Source organism: Pelodiscus sinensis, chromosome 15 (assembly GCF_052426305.1).
Source record: "Pelodiscus sinensis isolate ZL-2025 chromosome 15, ASM5242630v1, whole genome shotgun sequence".
In the NCBI taxonomy this organism is placed as follows: domain Eukaryota; kingdom Metazoa; phylum Chordata; order Testudines; family Trionychidae; genus Pelodiscus; species Pelodiscus sinensis.
Window position 1 is genome coordinate 40,776,591 of NC_143066.1, and position 26,610 is coordinate 40,803,200.

Below are 26,610 nucleotides of genomic sequence, written 5' to 3' on the forward strand. Positions count from 1 at the left end.
TTTGGAAGGCAGGCAGGGATTATTTGATTATCTTTCACATCTGGACAGTTTTGCACTTAAAGCAGGAGATCTGCTTGACCTGCATAAAGCATGTAATTTCTCTGTGCCTTTACTCCCTGGCTACGTCTACACTGGCAGCTTCTTGCACAAGAACTGTTTTGCGGAAGAGTACTTGCGCAAAAAGTCTTCCACAAGTGCGTGTCTGCAGTGGCATGTGCTTTTGTGCAAGAACGTCTATGGCAGTGTGGACGCTCGCTTGTGCAAAAATGCTCTGATGGCCATTTTAGCCATAGAGGTTTCTTGTGCAAGAAATTCATGTTGCCTGTCTACACTGCCCTCTTGCGCAAGAGGGCTTATTCCTCATGGGGAGAGGAATAACTCTTCCGGAAGAAGCCCTGTTTTCCAATGCTGTACTGTAAATTTACTTGTGCAAGAACGCAAATGCAGTGTAGACACCTGGCACAGCTGTTCTTGCGCAAGAGGCCACCAGTGTAGAGACTGCCCCCATGTGTAAGAATGGGCGATGATACCCTTCCCCACCTCCCAGCCCGGATCAGTGGTTATCCTCCCAAGGCACTTACATACTGCAGTGGTGGGGACAGTCCTGGCCTGCAGAGCTATCCCCACGAACGCAGGGCTCTCAACTTTGCAGCCCGGGGGAGGGAGGGGAAGGAAGGGAGGGGCACAGTGACACGCAGGGCACGGGGGGGGGGGCGGGGGGGGGGGGCCGCAACTTCAGTGTGGTTGCACAGACCTGCGCCTCTATATGCAAACACATGCAAATCCATGCAAATCGCTGCTCTCCCACGGGCGGAGCCCCCGCCCGGCAGCGCGTGGAAGGCGCCGCGGCAGCCCGGGGAGCGCGGGGCGGGGCCAGGCAGGGGCTCGAGGGGCGGGGCGGCGGAGAGCTCGCGCCCCGCTCCGAACCCAGCCCCGCCCCCTGCGTCCGCGCCGAGCGGTAACGGCCCCCGGCGCCGCGCCCCTCCCCCAGCCCTGAGGCGCGGGCCCGGCGCCATGTCGGGCGCCCACCCGCAGCGGCAGAAGGGGTCGGGCCGGGCCGAGTCCCTGGTGCCCGCCACGCTCCTGCGGAACAACCTGCTGGGCGCCAGGGAGGAGAAGCGGCGGCTGCAGCTCAAGGTCCGCGGGCGGGGAGGAGGTTTGGGGGAGGGGCGAGAGGCGGGGGGGGGGCGTTGGGAGGGGGAGGAGGTTTGGGGGAGGAGCGAGAGGCGGGGGGGCGTTGGGAGGGGGAGGAGGTTTGGGGGAGGGGCGAGAGGCGGGGGGGCGTTGGGAGGGGGAGGAGGTTTGGGGGAGGGGCGAGAGGCGGGGGGGGGCGTTGGGAGGGGGAGGAGGTTTGGGGGAGGGGCGAGAGGCGGGGGGGGGCGTTGGGAGGGGGAGGAGGTTTGGGGGAGGGGCGAGAGGCGGGGGGGCGTTGGGAGGGGGAGGAGGTTTGGGGGAGGGGCGAGAGGCGGGGGGGCGTTGGGAGGGGGAGGAGGTTTGGGGGAGGGGCGAGAGGCGGGGGGGCGTTGGGAGGGGGAGGAGGTTTGGGGGAGGGGCGAGAGGCGGGGGGGGGGCGTTGGGAGGGGGAGGAGGTTTGGGGGAGGGGCGAGAGGCGGGGGGGCGTTGGGAGGGGGAGGAGGTTTGGGGGAGGGGCGAGAGGCGGGGGGGCGTTGGGAGGGGGAGGAGGTTTGGGGGAGGGGCGAGAGGCGGGGGGGCATTGGGAGGGGGAGGAGGTTTGGGGGAGGGGCGAGAGGCGGGGGGGCATTGGGAGGGGGAGGAGGTTTGGGGGAGGGGCGAGAGGCGGGGGGGCGTTGGGAGGGGGAGGAGGTTTGGGGGAGGGGCGAGAGGCGGGGGGGCGTTGGGAGGGGGAGGAGGTTTGGGGGAGGGGCGAGAGGCGGGGGGGCGTTGGGAGGGGGAGGAGGTTTGGGGGAGATGTGTTGGCAATGGGGGGCAGTTCTCCAGCCCGCGCTGTTTTGTCTGTGTGTGCCAGAGGTGGTCAGAGGGAGGGGGCCAATGTCCTCCACAGGCAGAGTGGCCCGTCCCTGCCCCCGCAGCCCCACCCCTGCCCCCGGGGCATGAAGCCCACAGACTGGTCAGGCCCATGTTTCTCTCTCTCTCCCCCCCCTTTCCTGGAGCCTGTTGGCTGGCATCACTTCCAGCCCTGCCCTTGACTCCCTGCAGCATGGCACAGAGCCAAGGCCAAGCTCCGTTCTAGCTCACTCCTCCCCACTGCTTGTGAGCCTGAGTGGGAGCCGGAGTCACTACTTTGGGTCTTGAGAGGGGACCAGTACGTTTTGCAGAGATATGATGAGTCATGCATGCACCAGCTAGTGCCAGGGCTCTTTGCTGTGCCCTTTTGCTCCCCCAAACACAGCTTTCTGAAATGGAAAAATGTAGCCCCATGGGAGAAAGGGCCCCATTTTATGATCTCTGCAGTCAGTTACCTCAGTGGAAGACAGTGTACAGTGCCAGGCCAGAATAGCACTACTTTGCACCCATCTTGAACAGGGATAAATGACTACATGGCCATGCTTCCTAGGTAGGACAGAAATACAGATAGTAAGGTGCATGACCATGGAGAATGAACCCCTAAAGAGTCTGGATTCCTTTATGTTCCCACCTCTTCCTCACTTTTGCTGTGTGACCTTGGACAGGTTACTATTTTCCTCTCTGTACAAGACAGTTGATGGGCTAACTTCATCAGTGCTCAAACACTTGAGTGCACAGGAATGCCTCCCAGTTAGACTGTTCTTTGCCAGGGAACAACAGCATTTACACAATCACTTACGGTTTTCTTTCCTGGCTAGAAGTTCCTGCTGCACAGGTTATTTTTTGTTGCCAAGCTGTCAGAAAGAGCAGACAGGAGAGAGGTCACAGGTACAGCAAAATCTTCCTTTTGACTGTTTTTAACTTGAGAGACTTGCCTTGAGGATGCAGACTCTGGTAGGTGAGGAGTAGCAGGGACATTCCAGGGCTACCCTGCAGAAACAGCTGCTCTCCTGTGTAGTTTGTTTAAAATAATGAGGAGAGTTCCTAGGACAGCATTAATGACAAACAGCAAACATAAATTTAAATAAGGACTACTTCAGACTAGGCATGGGAGCTGCTCAACACCGTAGGCAGCTCCCCCCCAATGCCTCTCACCCATCAGTGGCCTTGCTGACCAACTCTTCCCTCTACTTCCCAGTGCCTCCCACCTGCCTGGAAAAACTGTTTCCCAGCCTTCAGGAAGCTAGGAGAGAGAGGGGAGATGGGGCATGCTTGGGGAAGGAGGCAGGGAAGAGGTGGGGTGGGAATTTAGGGGATATCAGGCACCCTCCAGTTTGAGAAGAAGTTGGTGTCTGTGCGTAGGAGGATGCACCAGTCCTGCTAGACCCTATAATAAAGCTAAAATGCTTTTAAAGTAAAGCCAGGTATATTGATGATCCTGGAAGTAATGAGCTACATCACTACCTTAATCAGGTTTATTCCTTGATTAAGTAATTAGGGGCTAATAGAACAAAGCTTGCTGTACAAATAATTTCTCATTGATGCCAGATAAATGATAAATTCTTCCTCATACTCATCCATAACACCTGGAGCAAACCTGTGATAACCAGAGAAGACATGAAAAACTTAAAAAAACAACACAGTCTAGTTAGCACCTTAAAGATTAACAAAACATGTAGATGGTATCCTGAGCTTTCTTGGGCACAACCCATTTCTTCACATGACAGGATTGTTAGAAGTCCAGATCCAAGAATAAATAAAGGCAGGAGGGGAGGAAGAATAAAAAAAGAGGGACTGTGAGTAAATAAACTTCAGAGGGGTAGCCGAGTTAGTCTGTAACAGGAAAAACTTAACATAGTCTAGTAGCACCGTAAAGACTAAATAGTTACAATTAACAACTATGCAGAGAAGACATGTATTTTTCAAGTACTGCTAACACACCACACACCCCAGTGTCATGGCTGAGGATGACCTGACTCCATTATTTTCACAGTTTCATCCCCAAACAAGAGAAAAAAACTGAGCACTTTGAGCTCACTCTATTTTGAAGATGCAGCACCACTTGGATTTAAATCCAATGTATTGTGTACGCAGAGGGGCAGGGGTGGCTGCAGCCTTTCAACACACCTTTTTTGTTTGGTATAACAAGTGATAAATACAATTAAAAAATCCCCAGCCTTCGACACACTAATTGCTTCATAGCTGAACTTGAGAAGGAATGAGTGAGAGAAGCTGATATTTCCTTCTGCCATCACACCATCGTATTGGTTTGGGTGATTCGTTAAATCATTTTTTCTCTGCCTTTACAGTAAGGGGTAATTTTTCAGTTACATACCAGGAGGAGCTGACTTGGTCTTCAACAAGCACAGACTTGGCATAAATTCAAATCAAATATGGAAAGTAGCAATTACTGTGATGCGCTCACAATGGTGTAACAGTTGAAGATTTATGCTGCTATGGTAGAGTACAACCCCCAGATGTCAGCCTGATCCCCTCTTCAGCTGTGTGTACACTGTGTAGAAGTACAGACGAACCCACTATTTGGTTACACACCATATTATTGCAATACAAATTTATCACTTGACCAGAGTGCCTGCTTCATACTTACTGAAGGAAATGAGAGCACAGCTATCAATAAGCAGGCCTAAAGGAAAAGGGGAGATCCTTATTTTCAAAGCAGAAGACTTTGTTAAACCAATCAATTATTGTACATTGAATACCTTGCTGAATGAGGATGCAGTAGTTATTGGTGATAGAAATGTAGCCGTGTTAGTCTGGTGTAGCTGAAAGAAAAAACAGGACTATGTAGCACTTTAAAGACTAACAAGATGGTTTAATATGTGATGAGTTTTAATAGGTCTGGCCCACGAAAGCTCATCACCTATTAAACCATCTTGTTTGTCTTTAAAGTGCTACACAGTCCTGTTTTTGTAGTTATTGGGGTCATTAACTGCTATACATTTAGCTCCAATAGCCAGCAGCCAGGATTCTGGTTCATGTGCATTTGTAAAACTCTGATATTTATTTCTAAAGCATTTCCAACCCATATAGTCTTTGGGTACTGCATAGTTAAAGAAAACCATCACCACAACCAAGACAGAACTAAACATTCAGTGCAAACAATAGAGGAAATTCTGGGCACTCTTTGCCAGTCCCTCAGCAAATACACTCAAATATTACAGTTTTAGGTGCACCGTGATATTAATAAGGCTATTACTGAAGCCTTATGTTAATTATATCAACCACTAATCAATTGGATTAGTATGACTGAGCATGATACATGAGCAAAGTCAGTTCACAAAAATTTATGAGTCTTGTTTTTTCCCTGCATAATTGGGTCATATGCATGCATATAGGAAGAGAATAGACTTCCCAAGTCAAGGACTATTTTTAATGTTTCTTCTTAGATTTAGAGAGAGTTAAGTTACCTAGTTAGTAATGGCCTGTGGCAGTAGTGAATAGTGGCCTAGGGTGGCGTGGAATACTAGTTTTCGAAAGTTGTGCACTGTATTCCCATATGACAGGCAATCCTTGTGTTTTTTAAATAAGGTTACCATGAAAGACTGTTTCAGAACATATTAAAATACCACCTAGGAGAACCAGTCTCAGGTCTACTTCTTCTCTATCCCAGCTCCATCCTTCATATACTAGAGGTAGGTTAAGCAGATCTCCTTTGGTAATACAGTCTATAACCATGAGGTGTTCCCCCAGAGAAAAGCGGTCTCCTTGATTCCTGTGCAAACACGGCAGGTTCTTTCTGCCCAACTTTCCCTGGTGACCACAGTGTATTGAATGTTAGTACAAGGCACTCACTAATGGTCTAATTCATTGAAGATATTAAAGAAAAAGACTAGAACCTTAAAAAGGATGCAGTGGTGTTAGTAACTAAGAATTGTCTCTAGGACAGGCCACATTGTTCCAGTTTATTCAAGTAGTGCTCCCAGTTTGTTACTCTTTGTGAAGAAGGTGGAACATCATTCTAGAGAGAATAGTTTCCCCACCCCTGGATGAACTTTTGGATTTTCTAGTGCTCCCACCTCAGCATCTGGCATCCAACTCGGAAGCTCATCATATACCAGTAGCATCTGCTCAATTATCTTTATAGTAATTTAATTGTTCTTTAATCTGAACCTCTGTACCTTTTCCCCTTGCAGTCCTCCAGTGGCACATTGTATCATATCCTCCAAGATCTAGTTTCTCTCCAGAAGCAAGGCTCCGGGTAAGTGTTTCAGAAGGGCTTAACTCAGCTCACATGGAAATACATTTTAATGCAGGAATGACAGTGAATGTGTTATACTAAATGCTCATTTTGACCTAATTAATTATTATAAGTAGAGGAATATCTTAGTATTTCCTCTTGTTGAGCACCTAGAAACCATGCGTTGGGATAAATTTTAGCACAAAAATACTTTCCTCATTTAGATTTATCGTTTGTGTCCCCTCCTTGTTTTTCAGGAGCCAATTGCCTTTTTCTTTTGCAAGGAGGAATGGCTTTTTGCCTCTTCAGTACCTTATACGTAGGGCCCTACCAGTTTCATAGTTGTGAGAAAGGTGTGTTGAACTGTGACATCCACCACCCTCTGTGAAATCCGATCTTCACAGTTGGGCACCTAGAGTGCTTAACTGCTAGTCCAGCTGTTACAGGGAGACACAGAACTTGTCCTGCACAGCTGCTCTTGGGTGGGAGATCAGACCCATCTCCAGAAGCAGTGCAAAAATGAGGGCTCCAGACTTCTGTTCCCTGGTAACTCTCCAGCAGCTCCTGTCATAGCTCTGATGCCAAGCTCCAGGCTTTCTCCGGCTCCCACAATGGTTACTGCTGGGCAGAGGCTCTCTCTCTCCCAATAGCAGCCTGGGCTCTGGTTCCCTCCCCTCCTGCCTCATCCTGCCTTAGGTATCTGTTCCAGGTAGCTGCAGCTGCTGCTGCTGCAGCCAGGCCTTTGAGTTATTGATACCATCTTCAGTTCTAAGATTTTCTCCAGGGCTGGGGCACCCATTTTTCCTGGGGTCTCCAGATTGGCCAGGGGTGCCTGCCCTTAATCTGTTCCTGGCATGGATTACAAACTAGGAGCTGCCAGCTAAGGTGCTCCCAGCATCTTGGGGAGGAACCTCCTCTGATTGCAGGGAGGATGCTGCCTTCAGAGTCCAGCTATCAAGGCAGCACAGAAATGAGGGTGGCAGTCTTGGGGACCCTTCTACAACATCATCACAACTCTCCCATGATCCCATTTTGGGTCAAGATCCCCACAGTTACAAACCTGTGAAGTTTCCAGTGTAAACATGGGAAATTGAACAATTTCAAAATCTTTGGGCTGTGCAATTGACCATAATAGATAGTGTATGTTGTAGGGCCCTAGGCAATGAGTTTAATAAAATTGCCAAACTCCTCCATTGAAATTTCCCTGATTGGCTTTGAACTTTAATTCTTTAGCAGTTCTGCTGTCTAAGATCCAATGTCTAGCATTTAATTTGGCTGCAGTTTCCAAATTCTGCTTTGAAAACATGTTTAGATACAATTGTCATTATTTGTGCTACTCGCTTATGACTGATGCCTCCTTCTGGTAGTTGCCTTCACCCATTTTACCTCTCCTTTTTGTCTCTTTCATTGTTGTAGCTTCCCTCCCAATCATTGAGGCCTGGCATGGCTGCTTTGTGATTCAGATTACTGTTTTTCCATTTTGGATAGTCTTTCAAAGTCTTTTTCCAGAAACAATCTTATGTAGTTGTTACACCAGCTGCCTTGAATGCTTGAGTCACTGCAGGAGTGATCCAAGCAATCTTCCCATTCACTGCTCCTTGCCATGTCACTCTGTAATGACAGTAGAGGGACCCAGGCCTGTCCTTCACTCTAGATTTTGAGTCTAGGACCTTCACTAAGCAATTAAGATGTGCATCTACACCAACTTACTGCTTTCACCCAAAAGGCATCTTCTCCCTTTCCTCAGGGAGCAAGCCTGCAGACTTCCACCCTGTTGCTCCCTTCCTGGCTTTATAGAAGCCCTGCTCTGTTCTCTTATAGGTGAACTTCCTTCTAATTACCCCCTGCCACACAGCCTAAAATGTAATTGACTGCAACAGCAGCCAAATTCATTGTCTGAATAAACTCCAACCATTCAAAAACATACATCTAGAATATATAATTATCCCTCAAGATAAGCACCTTAAGATGTGGCAGAACAAGCAGACCATATCAATAGTTACAAAATATAATATAGAAGTAGGTAGTTAAAACAAGTTAAAAATAGTGTGGGCCATATGATGCAAGTTATCAAACATTGCCAGTTTATGAAATAAGGGTACCCCATCTCTGGTAAGAACCCTTTACCTGTACAGAAGAATGATGGAATTTAGACTATAGCTAACTTTCTTCACTCAGTGCTTTGCTACAGGAAATTAGGATTTTAGTGGTATCACACAACATCCCAACCAGGCTCTTCCTGCAGTGGTATGTCACAATGGTGACACGGCCTGTGACATACCTAGAAGATTTGACACAATCGCAGTCTGCAGAAGAGGTGGTGACTGAGTGTCTTATGCTTCTCCTCAAACTGGGAACATATCTTTCAAAGACTTTTAAGGTACAGCTTACATTAAAATAGAAATGTTCAAGTTATTAGCTCAGATTCTAAATGTCCTTATATTTTTCAAAAAGAGTGGTGCTGTGACTGCTTAGAGACAAACCAATATGTAGTGACTCATGAGCTTTCCTGGGCAAAACCCAAGTCATCCAATGCCCGCAGATACTGCTCAGATTTTTTTTCAAATTAGTTTATAGATACAAATATGTGCATCTCTCTCTCTCTCCCTTCCTCCTTGGACTCTAGAATGCTGTAGTGAGGGCAATGACAAAAACACTGGGCTTTTATTTCAAACCTCTATCTTCCAAACTACTCTAGCTTGCTTCGTGCAGCCATTGGCTACACCTTTGTAGTTCATCATGGACTACTTTAACTCAAGCTGAAAAACGGTACAGATTTCATTGTCAACCCCCATCAGCTACATTATCCTCTAGATGCTGGGTATCTAACGGAGCTTGCTCCACTGTTCTGAACAGAGGCATTACAACACTTGTAAATAGGAAAGAAAATCTAAGGTGTATCTCTTAGCACATTCCCTTAGGTGGGGAATAAAAATGCCCTGGGTATATTTAACTTAGTTGTAGCATAAAATGCTAACTGCACTGAAGTACTGTTATTTTCCTTTATACAAAGGTGAGCAGTAAGGGACTGGGTGACAATCTGCACACCCTTGTACCAGAACTTCTCATCCCAGCAGAAACTATTAACTATTTGTGCAAGGCAACAGAATTTCTAAGTCCAGAAGCATTTCTGAAAATGTATAACAACCCTTTACAGCCTGCCATGGCTTCAGGTACTGCTGCAGATTTGCAAGGTAGCTGGTCAGGATGAATAGTTAAGGTGTAGGGTTAGCGTTTTGTATTCTCTATGGAACCAAACTTCTAGCTCACAATGGTGAAGTGATGGGTAAGCAGACAAATGTTAAGAGTGGAATCTGGAGAATGACTAATTGACTGTTAACAAGGGCTTGTCCACACTAGACAGTGGAGTGACACTGCAGCAATTGATCCACCAGCAGCAGATTTATCGCATCTGCTTAGAGATGTAAAATCAACCTCTGAGTGCTTTCCCATCAACTCTGTTATTAGTGTAGCTGAAGTTGCATAGGTTAGATCAACAGAGGGGTGGTAGCATAGACTAAGCCCAAGTGATTCCTTCCCTGTTGAGAATTGCTGCCCGTTTTGTCCATCGGTTGTACAATGACACAGGCCATGCTGCTTACAGCTCTGCCCCTCCCAATCCGGCTGGGAAAGGTTGCTAGGAATGCAAGGGCTGAAAGCTGGTTTCCTAAATGGTAGCTCAGGGCCCTTTCAGCCCTGTGAGGGGAGAAGTCAGGCTAAATAAATGGGGGAAGCTTTACTCCAGAACCTATTAGAACAAAGTTGTTTTCTATCAGGCGGAGTCATGTTGAAATGCACCATTTCTTTTCTCCCTATAGTACTGGAGGGTTGCAGGACTTAAGCGTAACCTGCTAAGGCCTATAAGAGGTAGTATGCTCCCCCAGTTATGCCTAAGGGCTAGTCTCACATTTTGACCAATATGGGCTGGATGGAAAGTTACAGGATGAAGGGGTTAAAGAAATCACTTTCAGCTGCTTGTGTGAATATTGTCTCAATTCTATGTCAAGGACTAAGGCTTTCCACTTTTTCTTCCTCACAGAAACTGTGTGGCCTACCCCTTGTCACTTGTATCCGTGATACCTGAGACTGTACTTCCTCCTTAGTAATGTCATGTTTTCATCATTTACAAAACACCCTTCAAGGCCCCCTTGAATTCTGAGTGCAACAAATTGACCAAGCTACCATGAATGCTAGAGAGAGACAATGCTCTTTTAACCTGACATTCTCTGTGGAGATCTGTGGAAATAATGAAGGAACTTCAGTGTGTGTCATGTGTTAACTGCTCTATAAAATGTTAATAAATAGTCTTAGGATAGTGTGAAACTATAGACTATGGAAGTCACCGTGCATGATTTACACAAATTCAGAGGCAGGGTCATAGAGACCTGGGAAGCACATGAGCCTGTAAACTAAGGCTACGTCAATGCGACAAGTTCTCTGCAAGAGATATACAAATGAGTCCCTCATTAGTGCGAGTCAATCTCATTTGAATATTTTCTGCCAATTCGGTTTTGCACTGGAGTTTTTGGGCAAAAACAAGCAGTGTGGCTTTTTTGCGCAAAACCCCCTTTTTCTGCAAGATCTTTATGCCCCCCAAAAAAAGTTTACCGATCTTGCGGAAAAAGGGGGTTTTGCGCAAAGAGAAAACGTCCACGCTTCTTGTTTTTGCACAGAAACCCCAGTGCAAAACTGGATCAGCAGAAAATATGCAAATGAGATCACAACTCATGCAAACAGTCCCTCATTAGCATATTTTTTGCTGAGAAACTCGTAGTGTAGATGTAGCCTAAAGGATACAAATTCCCACTGTCATAAATATGGCGCTTGCATAGGTCTATGAAAGTTGCAGTAGTTAAACTCTCAGCCATATTTCATGGTTGAAGAATTAATAGGCACTACATTTCAGATGTGGCTGCTTTAAAGAGTAGCAGTTAAAGCTCAACATTGCAGTTCTGCTGTGTTTTCAATGAATCAGAGATGCAAGGACTAGTTAGTTATATCAGGATACTGGAATAAACAGGCCTTCAAGTGACAAAAGACAGAATCCTTTAATTTGATAAATGCTCATCTAACTGATGAATCGAAACAGCTGTTCAAATTTTTCAAAATTCAACCAATTTAAATGAAAGCATAAACATTTCCACAGTTTCACCTTGAAAGTTATGAATTTCACATAAAAAGCAGGTATGGTTAATAAAGATAACTATGACATAACGATAATGGTCAGTACTTAAAGTAACAATAAAATGGTTAGAGATACAGTAAGTTTCTTTCTACAATATGACAGTCCATCAAGGCACTAGAATATATCCACAGTTTTGAAAGGTGACTGATAACCAGCAGTCACTACCAGCTCTAGCATTTTCGGTTCATACTCGAACAAAATTCTGCAGCAAGTCAGTGAGGGAAAGTCTCTTGCAAGGCATCTCCTTTTTAATATATAATGTCTAAGAACTAGGAACCACAGTAAGAAGGTTATTTCCATACATGCACCTTAAATAATAACTGATGTACTGCCTTTTATTCTTTTGGGATTTCTGCTAATGCCATCTCTGTTAGCAGCAATTAAGCTTCCTATATACATTTCCACAGTAATCAACTGTTTCCATCCAGGATTTTTTTAAACCAGTTTCAAGACACAGATCATTAAACTTCTTCTGCTTTACACATACTTAGAGTGAGCCTTCATACAGTTCTGCCGTATCTTCAAAAAAAAAAAAAGCTCTTCACTGTTAGGTCTTGATTTGTTCGTTTTCCATGAGGACAGAAAGGTTTTTAAAAAGTTTTGGAGCATTTGGTTTCTTTTACAGGGCAGTGCTTTCTGTATCATTGTCAACATCAAGCACAAAATGGTTGTGCAAATCCTTGCTCGCTGACTCTGTAGGAGGCTCTGAAGAGAGGATCCTAAGTGGTTCTTGAACATTGGAATTAGAGTCTGAAAAAACCCAGAAAAATATAAAATTTACAGTGGTTGAACTGTCATTAAGCTCAGCTCAGGAATATTTCCTTATAAACAAAGGGGAAAGGAACAGATCAGGATAGGACAACAGCTTAACAGAGGCCTTGCAAGTTCAAGGCCTGCATATGCACACACAAGCCACTTCAGAACAACAATGAAATTTGGGTAGCTCCTCCCCAGCCACCTCCATCACCTGCCTGACAGAAACAAGCTGAAACAATACTGCAGTGCCCAATCACTACCTTGCAGACACCCACTCTGGAGGAAAAAGAATGAATTTTGCATCTAGAGAGAGTATTAGTCAAGTATCTCCCCCATTACTTGTTAAGTAACAAATATATGATATCTAGCGGAGAGGTCTGTTAAAGATAGAAGAAAAAGAAACTAAGTCAAATTAATATAATGGTCCTAAGAAAAGGTTGGGGTCAGCTTCTTTTCCCTTGTCTGGTGGGGAACATCTTGTAGTTTGATCAATAACAAGGGAGAGTTTTGTTCTGGCCCTTCCTGGTACAGATATCTAGAAGGTGACACAGAAGGGACTCTCAATCTTGTTGTTTTGGTGGCTGTTAGGAAAAGAGCAGAAAGCCCCGAAGAACAGCTAATAATCTCATGAACACTGAATGTTTTCATTCAAAGTAACCAAGTGTTCATACTCATCATACACACATTAGAAGTGTCACTAACGGCTACACTTCAGCTTCTGAAGACACAAGTAAGTGATTTATTCCTCTGTCAAGCTGGCATGGAAAGGCAATTTAAAACCCTCTTGAAGAGCTCCAAGATGTCAAACTCTAAGCCTCAAACAGAAACAATGGCTAAGTAGGATTCATTTTACAACTGCATAAATGGAAGATCTTTGCAGAAGGTCTTGCTGAACCATTACTGGCAGAGGTGGAATTAGAATTTAGCAGCATAATTTTTACTCCATTTTAGCAACAGATCATATTTATATAAATCTGTGTTCAACGGTGTTAGAAAAAACAGCCTGGAAAATCTGGGTTATGGCAGTTCGGTATTGCTGTCTTAGTAGGTGGCACTAGAGTTCCTCACCAAAGGTCTTATGCTGATAGCTTTTTACACAAGGCTTAAACAAGTCCCTACCACAATCATAATATCCCATGGCTCTTTTTGCAATAGGATTCCAATTTATATAACTTTCCGTTTACTTAAATTCCCTGTGTAGATTTAACCAGTCCATAATGCATTTTCTGCTCCAATTATGTACTGTGGCGTCATCTGAAGAAAAAGCCTATGTACTGTCAATAAGGTGGCTGAATTACAGTGATAAAAGCAAAACTAAATTGTTTAATGAAAAAAGAATATTTTAAGTACTTTTAAAAAAGTATTAAAGAAACTTTGAAGACTCGGTAACTTGTACATAAGGTTCTTATGCTGCCCTCACCACAAGCATTACATACTAGACTCAAATGCCAGATAAAGAAACAAGGTGTAATATCTTTTACTGATCAACTTCTGTTGGTGAAAAAGCAGCTTTCAAGCTACAAAGAGCCCCCCCTATTCCCCCGACATGAAGTAGTCAGTGTAGCTTGAAAATGTGTTTTTCACCAACAGAAATTGGTTCAATAAAAGATATCACCCATCTTGTTTCTCATATCCTGGAACCAACATGTGCACACCAGTTAGTTACAATTAAAGACTTTCCAGCTCACAGTTCATTACAGCATTATGCCATTTCAAATTCAGAATGCAGAGATGAGCAGTTTTTCTAAATGGCAGAGGCCCTGGAAGCACTTAGCGCTAGTGGTTTAGCGTCCCAAAGTCTTTTCTGCAGATTCCTGTTCGTATCTCAACCTCAAGGGGAAGGTAAGGGACAGGATTGCTCCCCATCACTACTACACTGTGAAGAACAGACTAGACAGTGGAGGGGAACATTAATCTGGTGGTGATGGGTAAGATATTTTGGCTACAAGTCAAGAATAGTAAAAAGGCACACCTCCAAACACCAAAGAATAGAGATAAACCCCATTTATGATAGGACTCCCCACTAAAAAAAGTAAAATATGACATGAGAGGTTAGTGATGCAAAACATGAACTACATTCTAAGTCATGAATGTATTTGGTATTTGTTAAAGGCAAACATAACATAGAGCCATTCTTTTTGCATGCTATATTAATAAGAATGCAAGCAAGCAGTGTTATGGTGACAAGTTAGTACTGAGCATTAGTGCACGCTCAGTCATGAATTAGCAATGTATTTGGCCAATCAAATGCCTTTTCCTTACCATTAAATTTTCCAATTTCAGTTCATATTGAATAATGCAGGTCAAACATCTAGATTGTTTAATGAAATTTTTTTTATTAGAATGGTCTTGTAGAGAGTTAATTACTTTACAACCATAAACAGGATTTGAAGAGTTACTCAAATCTAAAGCATGACTAAGGAGTTGGTATAAAATACCCTGCAAGCTTTTCAAAGGTTACGGCTCAAATGTTAGACATTTATTGCTCATTTTAATTCAGAGTTCCATAGTTTTGGCTTCTGAGAGTCTGAATTTCCCTAGTATATTTATTCTTAAGCATAAAATTTAAAAAAGCCTGCCTAATACACATGTATTAATAAAAGAGCCAATTCATGAAAGCTACAGCAGCTCAGTGGTCTTTAAAGTATGTGCTTGTAAGGCTCATCTGTAATAAGTTAACTGCTCCACCGCTTTTTAGTACAGGTTGAACCTCTCTAGTCTGGCGCACACTGGTCTGGCAACATCTGTAGTATGGCATGGTTTTAGTTGGCTGGATGTCCATTTATCATGGGGGTGGCCAAGTTTCCCGTAGTTCTATAAAGTTTACAGCCACCAGTCCTGGCTCTCAGGGTTGTGTTCTTTTGCTCTAATTCACCCCTAAATGTTTTCTAAGAGCCCAGCAAGCAGTGGAAGGGTTGGATCATGCTGCTAGACAATATTGACCTCCCGTGGTCTGGGAAATTCTCTGGTTTGGCACCAGTCAGGTCCCAAGGATTCTGAACTAGAGAGATTCAACCTATAGTAAGATTTCTGATATTAGGTTAAGGATGAAATTTTATTTTCAATCATAGTTTCTGCATGATGGTCTCTAATTTCCAAACAGCAGATGATCCAATCCTAATGTGGCTTGCAAGAAGTGAGCCTGAGCATTGAGGTTCAGCCTCTTCTCCAAATTCTCCACCTTTCAGGAGATTTCTTGAACATTTTCTCAATATATTTATTAGATTTAATATAGAATCTAACAAACACCTCTGCTCTTCCTTAACCATGCCATAATGCTAGTTAAATTCTAGTACTTTTGTTAACATCAGCCACCATCTGGCTGGTTTGCCAAGGCTTGCTCACTAGAGATTACATTACTTTAGTGCTTGTGGCCTTAACCTTTTCCAGTCTGGCACTGTAGAGACTGCATTATTTGAGATACAGTTGGCCAAGTTAGTCCCTGGAAAATGAAGGGATGCAACTATAAGAACACTTTACTTCCGCTTTAAGTGGCTTCTTTTACTAAACAGTGGAATTGCCCAGCACAGACTTGCAGTGTTGTAAGGTTAATGATACATAGCCACATCTCTCAGCTCTGCAGATTGCTGTATTGTTGTGATTGCCTCATTTGAATAATAATTTAATGTTACAACAGACAAATAAGTTCTTGTATTCTGAATGGCTAGTATCCAAAGGGGAGGGATTTGCTTAATGGCATGGTTATTAAGCAAATAACCATATGGGATTGACCTAATAGAACTCTGTTATTAGCTGTTTGCCAGCAACCAAGCCACTGCCTCAGATGAAATAGGAAACTCCCTGTGTATGGAAAAATACACTAAAGTCCAAACAATGAGGTTGTCAGACTACAGAAACAAACATTTGGAAAAGAAGGCTCAGCCCTTCCTCTTCCATCTATTCAGCAGCATGGTTCTTATCCCCAGAATAACTCACTCTGAAGCATGCTACAAGAATCCCAGCCCCTCAGTGCTCTTTTCCCAACTCAGTTTGCAAATAGCATTTTGCTGTTATTCTGGGGAATGTAGCTGACCTGCGAAGAACTGAGGGGGAGTTAGATGAAAGATGATTAAAGTTTTTCAAAAATGTTCACTTTTCAGCAATTTGACAGTCAGGTTAGTGGTAGTTTTCTCTTTCATTTAGAAACTACAACTTTAATTAAGCTGCTTAGTATAATATTTATTGAAGTGCACTGTCCATACATCTTATAATAACCATGTCCTGAGGTAATCAACTCAGATATATGGCCTCTGTTTTGAAGCAGTAATTTACGGTGAGCTGAATAAACAGACAGCAGCACCTCTAAGCCACTATATTAAGGGTCTGTCAAGTTTTAAACAACCTTTTTGGACATCCTGTAGTTGGAGAGAGATCTATAGCACAGTTAAGGAGGCTAGACAGCTTACAGAATGCAAATACAAGCATGCCAAAATGCAAAGAGATGCTGCCAGTAGCTTTTCGGCACTGGGGTTTAGTTCATGAACAGTGTGCGCTTTATGAGCAAGTTCCAAGCAGTTAACATCCAAAAGCTGCATTAGAAATAAAATATAAGTGGCAAAATTTGCCTGTGCTGACTCCCAACTCTTCAGTTTGGCAAAAGCTAACCAAGGAGGGGAACAGACATTTAAAATGTGTCACAACATCACTTAAGACACCAGAAGTGAGAGTTCTGGTAACAGTTGTATTAAGTTCAAGTGTTAAGTCTTGGCATGGTTTTATAAAACACTTTAACTAGGATTTTTTTTTTAAAAAGCTTGCAAGTGAATATCAAAATGAAACACGGGTCCTAATGTCTGTTAAAAACTGGATGTGTAATAATGAGATATAGTACAAATTTGACAAACGCACACATTTTGAAGTGCATGAACAAAATAAAGCTAAAGAGAATAGCTGCATAAGAGCATTGGTAGCTGTATTGCAGGGCTTGGATCAGTACAAACCTTATTCGCAGCAACCTTCCCCACCTGTGAAGGCATCATGGGGTAGAGCTATTAGGTAACAGAATATAGTTTGCATTCTAAACAAAAACAGTCTTTATTCTAGAAAGCTAAAGTGTCATTGGAAAGGGTTTTTAACCATTAATATAAGCAGATTTAAAAGCATTAGTCTTTATGTTCATTATATTTCCTTTTATTAAGTATCTAAAAAGAGTCATAGCAGGAAGACATTTCCAAGGTGCTGTTTTCAAACGAAGATTTAAATTCATTAGTATCACCTATCATCTATATAAACTGCAGACTCTGTACTGTTCCTGTGAGATCACCTACTGCCCCATGAATGCATTTCTACACTGCAGCCAGAGGTGTGATTACAGTATGTTTATATATACACACAAGCGAAGTTTGATCTAACTAGTCTTAAAAATAGCTGTGATGCCCCAGCAGCACAGACTAGCCACTTGAACGGATTTCCAGGATCCCCAAACGGCCTTGTCCAGCCTATGCTGCCACAGGCTCACTGATGTTATGTGCATCTTTGACAGCAGTGCAGAGACACTGAGAGCAGCACAGTACACTATATTTTTACTTGGCCAGTTGTTCAGATACAATTAAGTGATTTTGGGCACCCAATTTGGATCTTCTTAAAGGGCAGAGGGAGGGGGCTGATTTCCCCCCTTTGCTCCCCCAAAAAGGCAGGTCTATTACGATTGTGTCAGGGCATGCAAAGTCATTACCACTTTGGACATCTTGGCTTAGGATATGTGGCCTCCTCCCACTTCAAAGCATTTGCCATTTCTGCCCCAAGTGCCTACATAAGGGTAGCTGCCATGATGTGGTGAGCCTGGGAAAGCCATTTACACTTGAGTCCTGTAACAATGCTGTGCCGTCAAAGGCTGGAAAACATACGTGGAAAGTCAATCACATTCCTTCTTATAAGAATGAAAACCTCATATACCATAATACGCAATTCAAGCATTTTAACCAAATAGAGCTCCAAGTTATTAATGTCACTGAACTTGCATTCTTTATTTCACCCAAGATGGTTCATCAGTGCTTCGCATGATGTTACAGCAGTAGAGTCCCCTCCCCCTCGAATATTAACATGCTACAGCTCACAAGGAAGTGTCACTTACCTGTTACTATTTTGGAAGCCGTCTGAGTGGGATTTGTAAGTACACTGTCTCCCGCTGACAGAGACACAGGAGGATGAGGTGGTGGGGGAACACTAGGTCGGTTCCGGGGCTTTGGTACTGGCTTTGGCCTTGGTAATGTCCCGGTTTGAGGAGGAGAATGAGACTGCGAAGTTTCTTGGGTAGATGACTGCAGCTGAGAGAGTGCGGCGCTAGCACTGTGTTTTCCTGGAGGTGGCGTATCAGGTGGTGTTGGAGTCTGAGGTGGAGTACAAGGTGCCTGCTCGGGTCCATGTTCGCCACTAGGTACAGCAGGTGGAGAAGACACTTGACTATTTAGTTTAGGCTGCAGTGGAGGTGTAGCCTGTGAGGGGGGCTGTGGAGGTGGGTGGTTAGGAGCTTGTATTGGGGAGAGGCTGCTGGAGTATCTCCGAGGGGCAGAAACCTGGGAAGAAGTGGAAGTCTGGCCTGCCCCTGGGTTTGTAAGTTGTCCAGGAGGAGAAGCACTTCTGGTGGGTGGTTTTGGAGAGACAGAAGGTAGCTGAACTGGTGAAGTAGAACTGTGGTTTCCTGGCTGCCCAGGTGGAGGTTTGGGAGGTGCTGGTGCAGGCTTTTTAACAGCTTGGAGAGACATTAGTAAAAATATATTAGATACTGTTTATAGCTGAAACAAAACCTTGCAATAAGGAAACGTGTAACATCATTTAAAACACTCAGCCACTTTCCAATTGAAGTTACTCAGGCCTACTACTGCTGTAGTTTCATAAAGGTTACCAAGAAATGCACGCAAAGGTTATTAATAAGCAGACGTCTGCCTGAGTGATGCCATTGCATAGCACTGTCAACATCACAATATACTACCATGGACGAGTCTGAAGACAACACAAGTTTAAGTAGGTTTTGGTAAAATACTGTTGAACTTTGGCTTGGGTGGAGTAAACCATATAAATCTGGAGTGTAATAATGGAAAAGAGATCCCAGAAAACAGCTACTTGGGCAAGCACCTAGGGTGATAAGTCACAATTTTAACCACAAATAGCCACATCGAGAACTGAAATCAAGAATCCAACATACCTCGCCTCACTGCATGCGGGCTGGGACCAGCAGCATTTGGTGGCTGGCTGGCACAAAGCTGATTAGGGCTACTTGTTGACTGCGGCTGGCTCTGCATAGTGCCTAAGTGCCCACCATCTCTCACGGGGGGAGGAGTAGTTGAAGTTGCAGTTTCTCTGGGCTTTGAGGTACTGAAAATTTAAAACATGTGAATCAGAAGTTGCTTTTGAAATACCCCGCTCCCAGATGTATTGCAACAAACTCATGGGTTTGCACTAGAAAGAGTAAAACTTTGATACATGTGTCTGAGTCCTAGGAAACAAAAAGATTCCTGTACTAACATGGTATTTGAAAAACAACAAATGGTCTGGTAGCACTTTATAGACTAACAAAACGTGGATGCTATCATGAGCTTTCATAGGCACAGCCCACTCTTACATGCCCACGAAAGCTCATGATTAATAAAACATGTAGATTGTATCATGAGCTTTCGTGGGCATGTAAGAGGTGGGCTGTGCCTATGAAAGCTCATGATAGCATCCACATGTTTTGTTAGTCTATAAAGTGCTACCAGACCATTTGTTGTTTAAGTTTATCCTGTACAGACTAACTCGGCTACCCCCTGAAGCTTCTGAACATGCATAGTGCTTCAAGGGAGGCTGAGTTACAAGTGAGGTAATGAGACTGCATCTCTAGATCTGCCATGGTCAGCTGTTCACTTCAAGCTTGTCTACACTTAACATAGGTACAGCAGGACAGCTGCAGACACTCTGTGCTGATGGGAGGGATTCTCCCCTAGTGTAAACCCACTTCCCCAAGAGACAGTAGTTGGGTCAACACAAGAATTTTTCTATCAATCTAGTGCTGGCTACACAAAAGTGTTACTCAGCTATGAATTTTTCACATCCCTGACAATTAAATTTTCTAGCATACACCAAGCTTGAGTCTTAAGGAGGTCTTGTAGACTACGTAAGATATAATCTTTCTAAAACAATGGTCTGGAATACAAATAAATCTTCAGCCTGCCATGCAAGAATGCGGAAAACATACTGAAATTAAATATTGTTCTAGGATGAACTGAATTCTCTCTGTGCTGAAAAGGAGTCAATACATTTGAGGCTTGTTTACCAGACTCCCAACTTGAAAATTCATGGTAACGTGGATTACTCCCAAAAAATTAAGTTACCTTGTGTCTGTGGTTTTAACAGAACAATCTCTGTGGCCCCCCCTATCACAGGACACAGCAAAGAGCAGCTAGTCAGATATGCCCCAAGGTGAGACTGGAGAAGAAAAGTGGTATACTGTGTAAGCTCAGCCCACGCTAGATCATGTGAGCCACCAGAATGAGACTGCTCATGTTAGATATTCACAATATGCAGGCATTTCTGCGCTCCTCTTACTTCTTGTGCTTGGCTTCAGTATGCTTCTGGGGTTTGCTAGGCTTCTTGGCTGGGGGAATGTCTTATGACAGCAGAAACAAAAAACAGGACTATGTAGCACTTTCAGCTACACCAGACTAACACGGCTACATTTCTATCACTTATGACAGCAGCAGTTTCATTGCCACAGTGTAGCTACTCAGTATCTCCCACCTGGGGTTTAGTTTTTAACTTTGATGTAGTTCAACAGGCTGGGGACTATAGTGCAGGACTGGCACGGAGACACCCATACTGGTATAAAACTCCCTTCCTCCCACTGATATCAGCTATCTGAGTTAACACCTCGCTGAGATAAATGGGGCAGGCCATACCCCCGGGGTTGTTGCAGAGGCACTCAGCACAGACTCAGAAATCCTTGCATCAGTTACATTTCATTTCCATTTGAAGATTCCCTTGCAATGTAATAGCTACAGATGATTTTCAAGGAGAGCTGAGATTCTGGAGAACACAACACTACGCCAGGAGAGCTGTGGACGTCTTCTGATTGACACACCCCATAATCTCTGATCTAGACACTGAAGCCTATCAAGCTGTGCCCCACAGAGAGCTGTGAAAGCACTGTGGTGCAGCCCAGGCTGGAGGGCTGAAACATGCTGAAGCTGCCACTAGGCATGGTTGAGGCTACTTGATAGGAGGAGCTTCCTTCTGAAATAACGCACAGCTCAGAAGAGAGCCAGAGAATCTGCCACCGGATCGGCTTCTGCCATACAGATCACCAGTGAGGTACTCCAGGGAAGACAAGAGGTTAGTTGGTTTCCACAAATGGGGCAAGTAGGGAAGAGTGGGGATTAGCATTAAGATGTAGGGACGAGCAGAGCCAGAGAAAAAGTGACACCATGGCATAAGGACAGCAGGACTGGGAGGAGAACCCATGTGTCTGGTTTGTGAGAGGGGCAGGGTGTGGGACTGCATTTTCCCCAATCCCTGCTCCTTGCCATACAGCTGCAGTGTTACTTCTGCAATGTCCTCAAACCCTGTACTTCCCTCAATACAAAAATGAAATTAAACCCTGCTTCAGATCATTGTCTGTGTTGTACATTCCCCTCCTGTCTTTATTTTTGGGCAGGGTGTCGCTGCTGCACCCATAGGTGGGGATGTTGGCCCCAAGAATGGTATAGAAGGGGGCCAGGTGGGGTGTTGAATAGAAGCTTGCTGTCTGCTGATCCTGTGTACGCTATTTGTGGGATTGTGTGATGTCTGTGTGTGTAGTTAGGAATCTGTAATCTGTGTGGAGACTGACTATTTCTCTGAATGTGGTTGAGCACTGGGCAGAGCCTGGCCTATGGACATGCTAATTAGTGAGGCCCTGTGGGACAATGGCACTCGATGGGCCAAGGACACACCTAAAGCATGAGGGCGGAAGCCTAAGAGCTGCAGCAGAGAGAGGCTGACAGCTAGGTGACCGGCTGCGGCCAAGGAGAGGCCAGGAAGGATGTATAAAGAGGCCATGTGGGGGACTCCATTTTGTTCTCAGCTCAGCACTTCATCCCAGAGGCAGCATTGCAAGGATCGAAGAGCCCGGAAGACCTGTGAACCCATCCTGATGCTAGGATGTGCAACAAGAACTTTTAAACCAGCAGCTGTAACATCTCTGCTAGAGCCTGCGTTGAGGACTGGGAGATTCGATGCATGTAACGTACTATTCCTTTAACAACCTTACTCTCAGGCTTTTCTTTATTGTAATAATAAACCTTTAGATATAGATTCTAAAGGATTGGCCCAGCGTGATTTGTGGGTAAGGTCCAAAGGGTAAATTGACCAGGGATCTGTGGCCGGTTTCTTGGAACTGGACAGAACTTGTTCGGGGTAGGTGGGATTGGGCGCTAAGACCCCCCTCCTGTGTATGAGGCCCAGGGCCATCTGGGGCACGGATATTGCTGGGGTGTCAGAGGGGTTTTGCTCGTGAGGCTTCAGGCAGACAGCTGAAGCGCTCTGTGGGACTGGTTTGTGGCCTGTTCGGAGAGGTCACCAGTCTGGGGGCTGTAAGGAGCCCAGGATTTCAGCAATTCTCCCTGAGCGGACGCCCTCAGCTGTGCCCAGACACGGTCTGGTCCATCACACAGGGTCTTGTGTGCAGTTTCTGATTGCAGCTTTTGGATACCACCACAATATAAACCCATTTGTGTGTGTTGTGGGAAAAGCCACACAACTACACTAAAGAATTTATTAACACTCATGAAACCATCAGTACATTCCCTTAAAGGCAGAGACCAACCCCCTCTATGCTGCTGGTACTTCTGAAGCCACAAGTACTAATCTTGATTACTAATAGCTTGGGGATAGTTTTCAGAGTTAGATCTTGGACACTTGTTTTATACTTCACTTTTGTTCCCAAGTAACATTATTTCAAATTAGATCATAATGGATTAACTTCTAAATTAACAAAGCTACTGAGCTGCACCAATACAGCAATGGCACATGTGTGGCCTGATTTACTTTGTTGGAGGTTGGAGACTAATCCTCTCCAAACTTCACTTAATATTTACTAGCACTCAGTCAGATGAACCAGAAAAATACCAAAAGCAAAGTGTTACATCAACTCTGGAGGGTGAAAAGAATAGGCAAATCAATAATAATTAGTCTCACGATAAAATTATTTAGTGATTAACAAAGAAACTAAATGATTGCACAAAATTTCAATAGCAGTCAAGTGAAAACCTACTATGCCATTATGTTAATGAAACTGATGCCAAAGAGTGATAAACTGACTTCTGACTTGCTGGTTAAGATTATGTCTGTTCCTTGCTAACACACTCGCTAACAAAAAGCACACAAGACAAAACTAGATCACTTACACAGAAATGAACAAGACAAGACTTATAGGCTTCTAGTATTGCCACTGAGTTTTAGTGCTTCCAGCAATAAACTGAACTTGAGGTTCTTAGAAACTTCATTGATTATGACATGAAGAGATCAATCAATAGGGGGAAGCAGAGAATACTGATGGAGAATTCTTGAAAATTCTCTTATTGTACAACGGATTTTAGAGTAACTTCAAATTAAAAATAGGAAGATGCACAATCATCTCTCGCATTGTGCTTTTTATGAATTTCTCTCAAAGCACTTCATAAAAAGAGAATGTATATTCAAGCTGGATGGTAGTACCCTGTTGATTAATTATACTGACAGATCGGTTTGTTGCTGAAGCAGCCTTTTAAGCCACTGCCAATAGAAGCCAGACTTCTTACCTGACATCCTCATTTCCTTGAGTGTGTACATGTTCTGCTGTGCCAGTAAATGGAGCAGAAGTTGCACTCACTGGGCTAGTTTCAGCCACAGAACCCTGTGAATGCTGCTCTGCTACAGGCTGAGCCAGCATGCCAGCCTCAGTAGGTGGAAGTGGTGGCTGGAAAGCTGGGGATGTGTGCTTTCTATTTATAGTGCCACATCTCCGAGGATTCACTGGGAAGTCCATAACCTTGACACCAAAGCTAAAGAGAGGAGAGAGTAAACACACCATGCAGGCCAACTCCAGATAAACAAAGCCAAAAGCAACATTGCAGGTTACAACCCAAAGAGAGCAACCCATGTTGCTTAGCATGCAAAGAAGCAACAAGGAAAGCTTCACCTTTCTTCATAGGACACCACTATTGTTAAGACATGCAACACAACTTGAGTTACTCACACAAAAGGGTAAACTAAGACACCACTGGGATGGGCTATTCAATTACAATTACACATTGATGCAAGTGAGCGCTGACTGCTGAGTACTTTTACCCCACTGGGAAGTATATACACATTTCCTTAGACACCAGGAGAGTTTCAGACTTGTGTATTTGGTGTTTTGCAAATGATATCTTCAAGGCACCATGTCCACTTCAAGATAAATGCGTGTGAACTAAAGACAGGCTCATATACATTTGCATGGTTAAAAGCATGAAAAAGGAAGGAAACTACTACCTTATTTAACTATGGATAAGCTTTATCGCTCTAATATATGCCATTTTAAAAAGCTAGCACAGCATGTTCTAGAAATCCTTAATTTGACGTGGTTAAAATCCACTAAAAGAAGAAAGAAATGAACCTTGAATTCATTCTCTTTTCCCCTCTGTCAATACTTTACACTACATGATAGTAGCAGGGAAATATAATATACTGTTGTGATTAATATATTACACATGAATTTGCATGCATCTAACCATAGTTAAAACCAAGGTAACAATTTAACATTTGCATAAGGAGTTAGAACAGCACATCCCTTAAATACGGATATGAAAAAACTGCTAACAAATACACTACATGTATGGAGTAAATACAGCACATCTGACATGGTATACTGTACCATCATCAAATCAGAAGTCTTTTATCATGAAGGCACCAGATAACACCACTTCAGCCTGTGGTTTTAAACAGAAGCCTTGGAACATTCAGAAGTTAAAGCAAATAAATGGTATCAAATGTATGTTTATTGGTAATGGATTATTTTGAGACCTAAAAAAAAAAAATCTATGAATTGGGAATACTGTGAACAGAAGCAGCAATTATCTGCTTGGGTTTATCATGCACAGAGCATAACTGGAAGGAAATGCCAGTACATTACCTTTGAACCTTCCTCAGGCTGCAATAATATGAGGGGAAATAAATCACTCAGGGGTTATCTAGGAGCATTTCTATAGAATTCCCCTTCTGATCACAATTTCTGAATTTTATTTTAAGGTGAGCTACAGTCACATCCAATTCTAACCCCATCAGTGATTTGGAGTTCAAGAGTGGGCTAATGTCTGGAAAGAACAATGCAAGAGCTAAACATACCCTTCCTTCTTCAGCAAATCGCCTTCCATGATAGCCATGCTAACAGGCCTCTTCCGTTCCAGTGTCCCCGAATCATACTCATTCCCAGGTTGAGAGAAATGATTGGAATTCGTGGCAGGAAGAGCAACAAATGCCCCAGATACATTAAAATCCACATCTAGATGAAGACAGATACCGCACTGTAAGACATATGTACACAAAAGCAGTGCATCACCTGTTTGTATTCCTAATTATCTAAGAAGGAATACCATGGAACTAGTGTTGGCAGAATTCCTCACATTACTGAAAGTCTTTACCTTCAGGGAAGAACCAGTCTGCATGCTGAATTATTGGCTCTATAACTGCTACCACATGGACCGAAGTTGCTGCTGCCATTTCGGCAAGTGATCTATGGACAAAATGCAGAAATACAGTCTCTGATACAGACAACTTTTTCAAAGTTAAAAATTTGTTTCCCCTCCATTTTGCATGACAAAAACTGGATAAAAAGAGTGTGCAACTACATGCTTAATGACTGACACATTTCTAAGTGCATGTTATTGAAAAATTCTGACACACACAGCCTTTATGCCACTCTTCTGTGTGCCATTTCTTACTATTCATTGGCAAGAGATAGCAGAATGCTTCTGAAATCCCACTCTTTACTATTCATTTCTTAACAACTTGTTCGAGAGCTTTTCACGCCAAAGGAAAGCACTTACAGCTCTACTTCTATCCTTGACAGAAGATACAATTAGAAATAGCATTTAAAAATCAACTTACCCTTCATTCTTTGCCCACAGCAAGTTGGGACCTAACACTATGGCAATGTTGCTGGGTGTCATTTTGTTAATGTCACTGTTCTGTGCAAGTTTTGCTAGGAACTTGATTAGATACCTACAAAGGAGGAACCAAGCCATTAGGCAGTTATAGTGGCAACTCACTATAGACAAAGCTATGCTAGCAAATTAAGCAAGTTATTTTCTTGCTTAAAACATAACTGCTGTCTCTCACTGCCTGGAATATCAGAAACATTCAAGTCATATTTCAAGTCAAACTTCCAAAATCCACTTAAGAGCATCTTTGGTTAAAAAAGGGGTTAAAATTTCACGCTTAGAAGTTTGCTACTAAATTTCTTCCCATTAATCAGTGAAAACTGAGCTGAGAAAGTGACTAATAGGAAATAGCCTCC

The 26,610-nt window shown here is 43.7% G+C and overlaps 2 protein-coding genes across 14 annotated transcripts in view; one reads left to right on the forward strand and one right to left on the reverse strand.

Annotated features, from left to right (window-relative positions):
- The first annotated feature begins 768 nt into the window (after window positions 1-768).
- TEX47 (testis expressed 47) lies at window positions 769-10,512 on the forward strand. Of its 3 annotated transcripts, none has more exons than XM_075899905.2 (7): window positions 882-1,137; window positions 2,805-2,874; window positions 5,536-5,639; window positions 6,141-6,205; window positions 8,363-8,564; window positions 9,198-9,378; window positions 10,224-10,512. In XM_075899905.2, the coding sequence occupies exons 1-7, from the start codon at window positions 1,015-1,017 to the stop codon at window positions 10,259-10,261; spliced, it is 783 nt and encodes a 260-aa protein (XP_075756020.2). In that variant the 5' UTR covers window positions 882-1,014; the 3' UTR covers window positions 10,262-10,512. The 3 variants fall into 3 exon arrangements, with proteins under 3 accessions (XP_089625457.1, XP_075756020.2, XP_075756022.2); XM_075899907.2 differs by having other exon boundaries at window positions 894-1,137; window positions 9,198-9,357; XM_089769331.1 differs by lacking the exons at window positions 5,536-5,639; window positions 8,363-8,564 and having other exon boundaries at window positions 769-1,137.
- A 701-nt stretch (window positions 10,513-11,213) lies between these two features.
- Window positions 11,214-26,610, reverse strand: part of ARHGAP17 (Rho GTPase activating protein 17) — a 77,766-nt gene continuing 62,369 nt past the window's right edge. For 4 of the 11 annotated variants that reach the window (XM_075899872.2, XM_075899876.2, XM_075899874.2 and 1 more), the window contains 7 exons: window positions 26,202-26,315; window positions 25,736-25,827; window positions 25,440-25,596; window positions 23,876-24,118; window positions 19,270-19,439; window positions 18,199-18,816; window positions 11,214-12,119 (listed from right to left, as the gene is read on the reverse strand). In XM_075899872.2, coding sequence (XP_075755987.2) covers window positions 11,989-12,119; window positions 18,199-18,816; window positions 19,270-19,439; window positions 23,876-24,118; window positions 25,440-25,596; window positions 25,736-25,827; window positions 26,202-26,315 — 1,525 coding nt within the window. In that variant the 3' untranslated portion in view covers window positions 11,214-11,988. The other 7 variants (XR_012896219.2, XR_012896218.2, XM_075899878.2 and 4 more) reach the window with 7 other exon arrangements.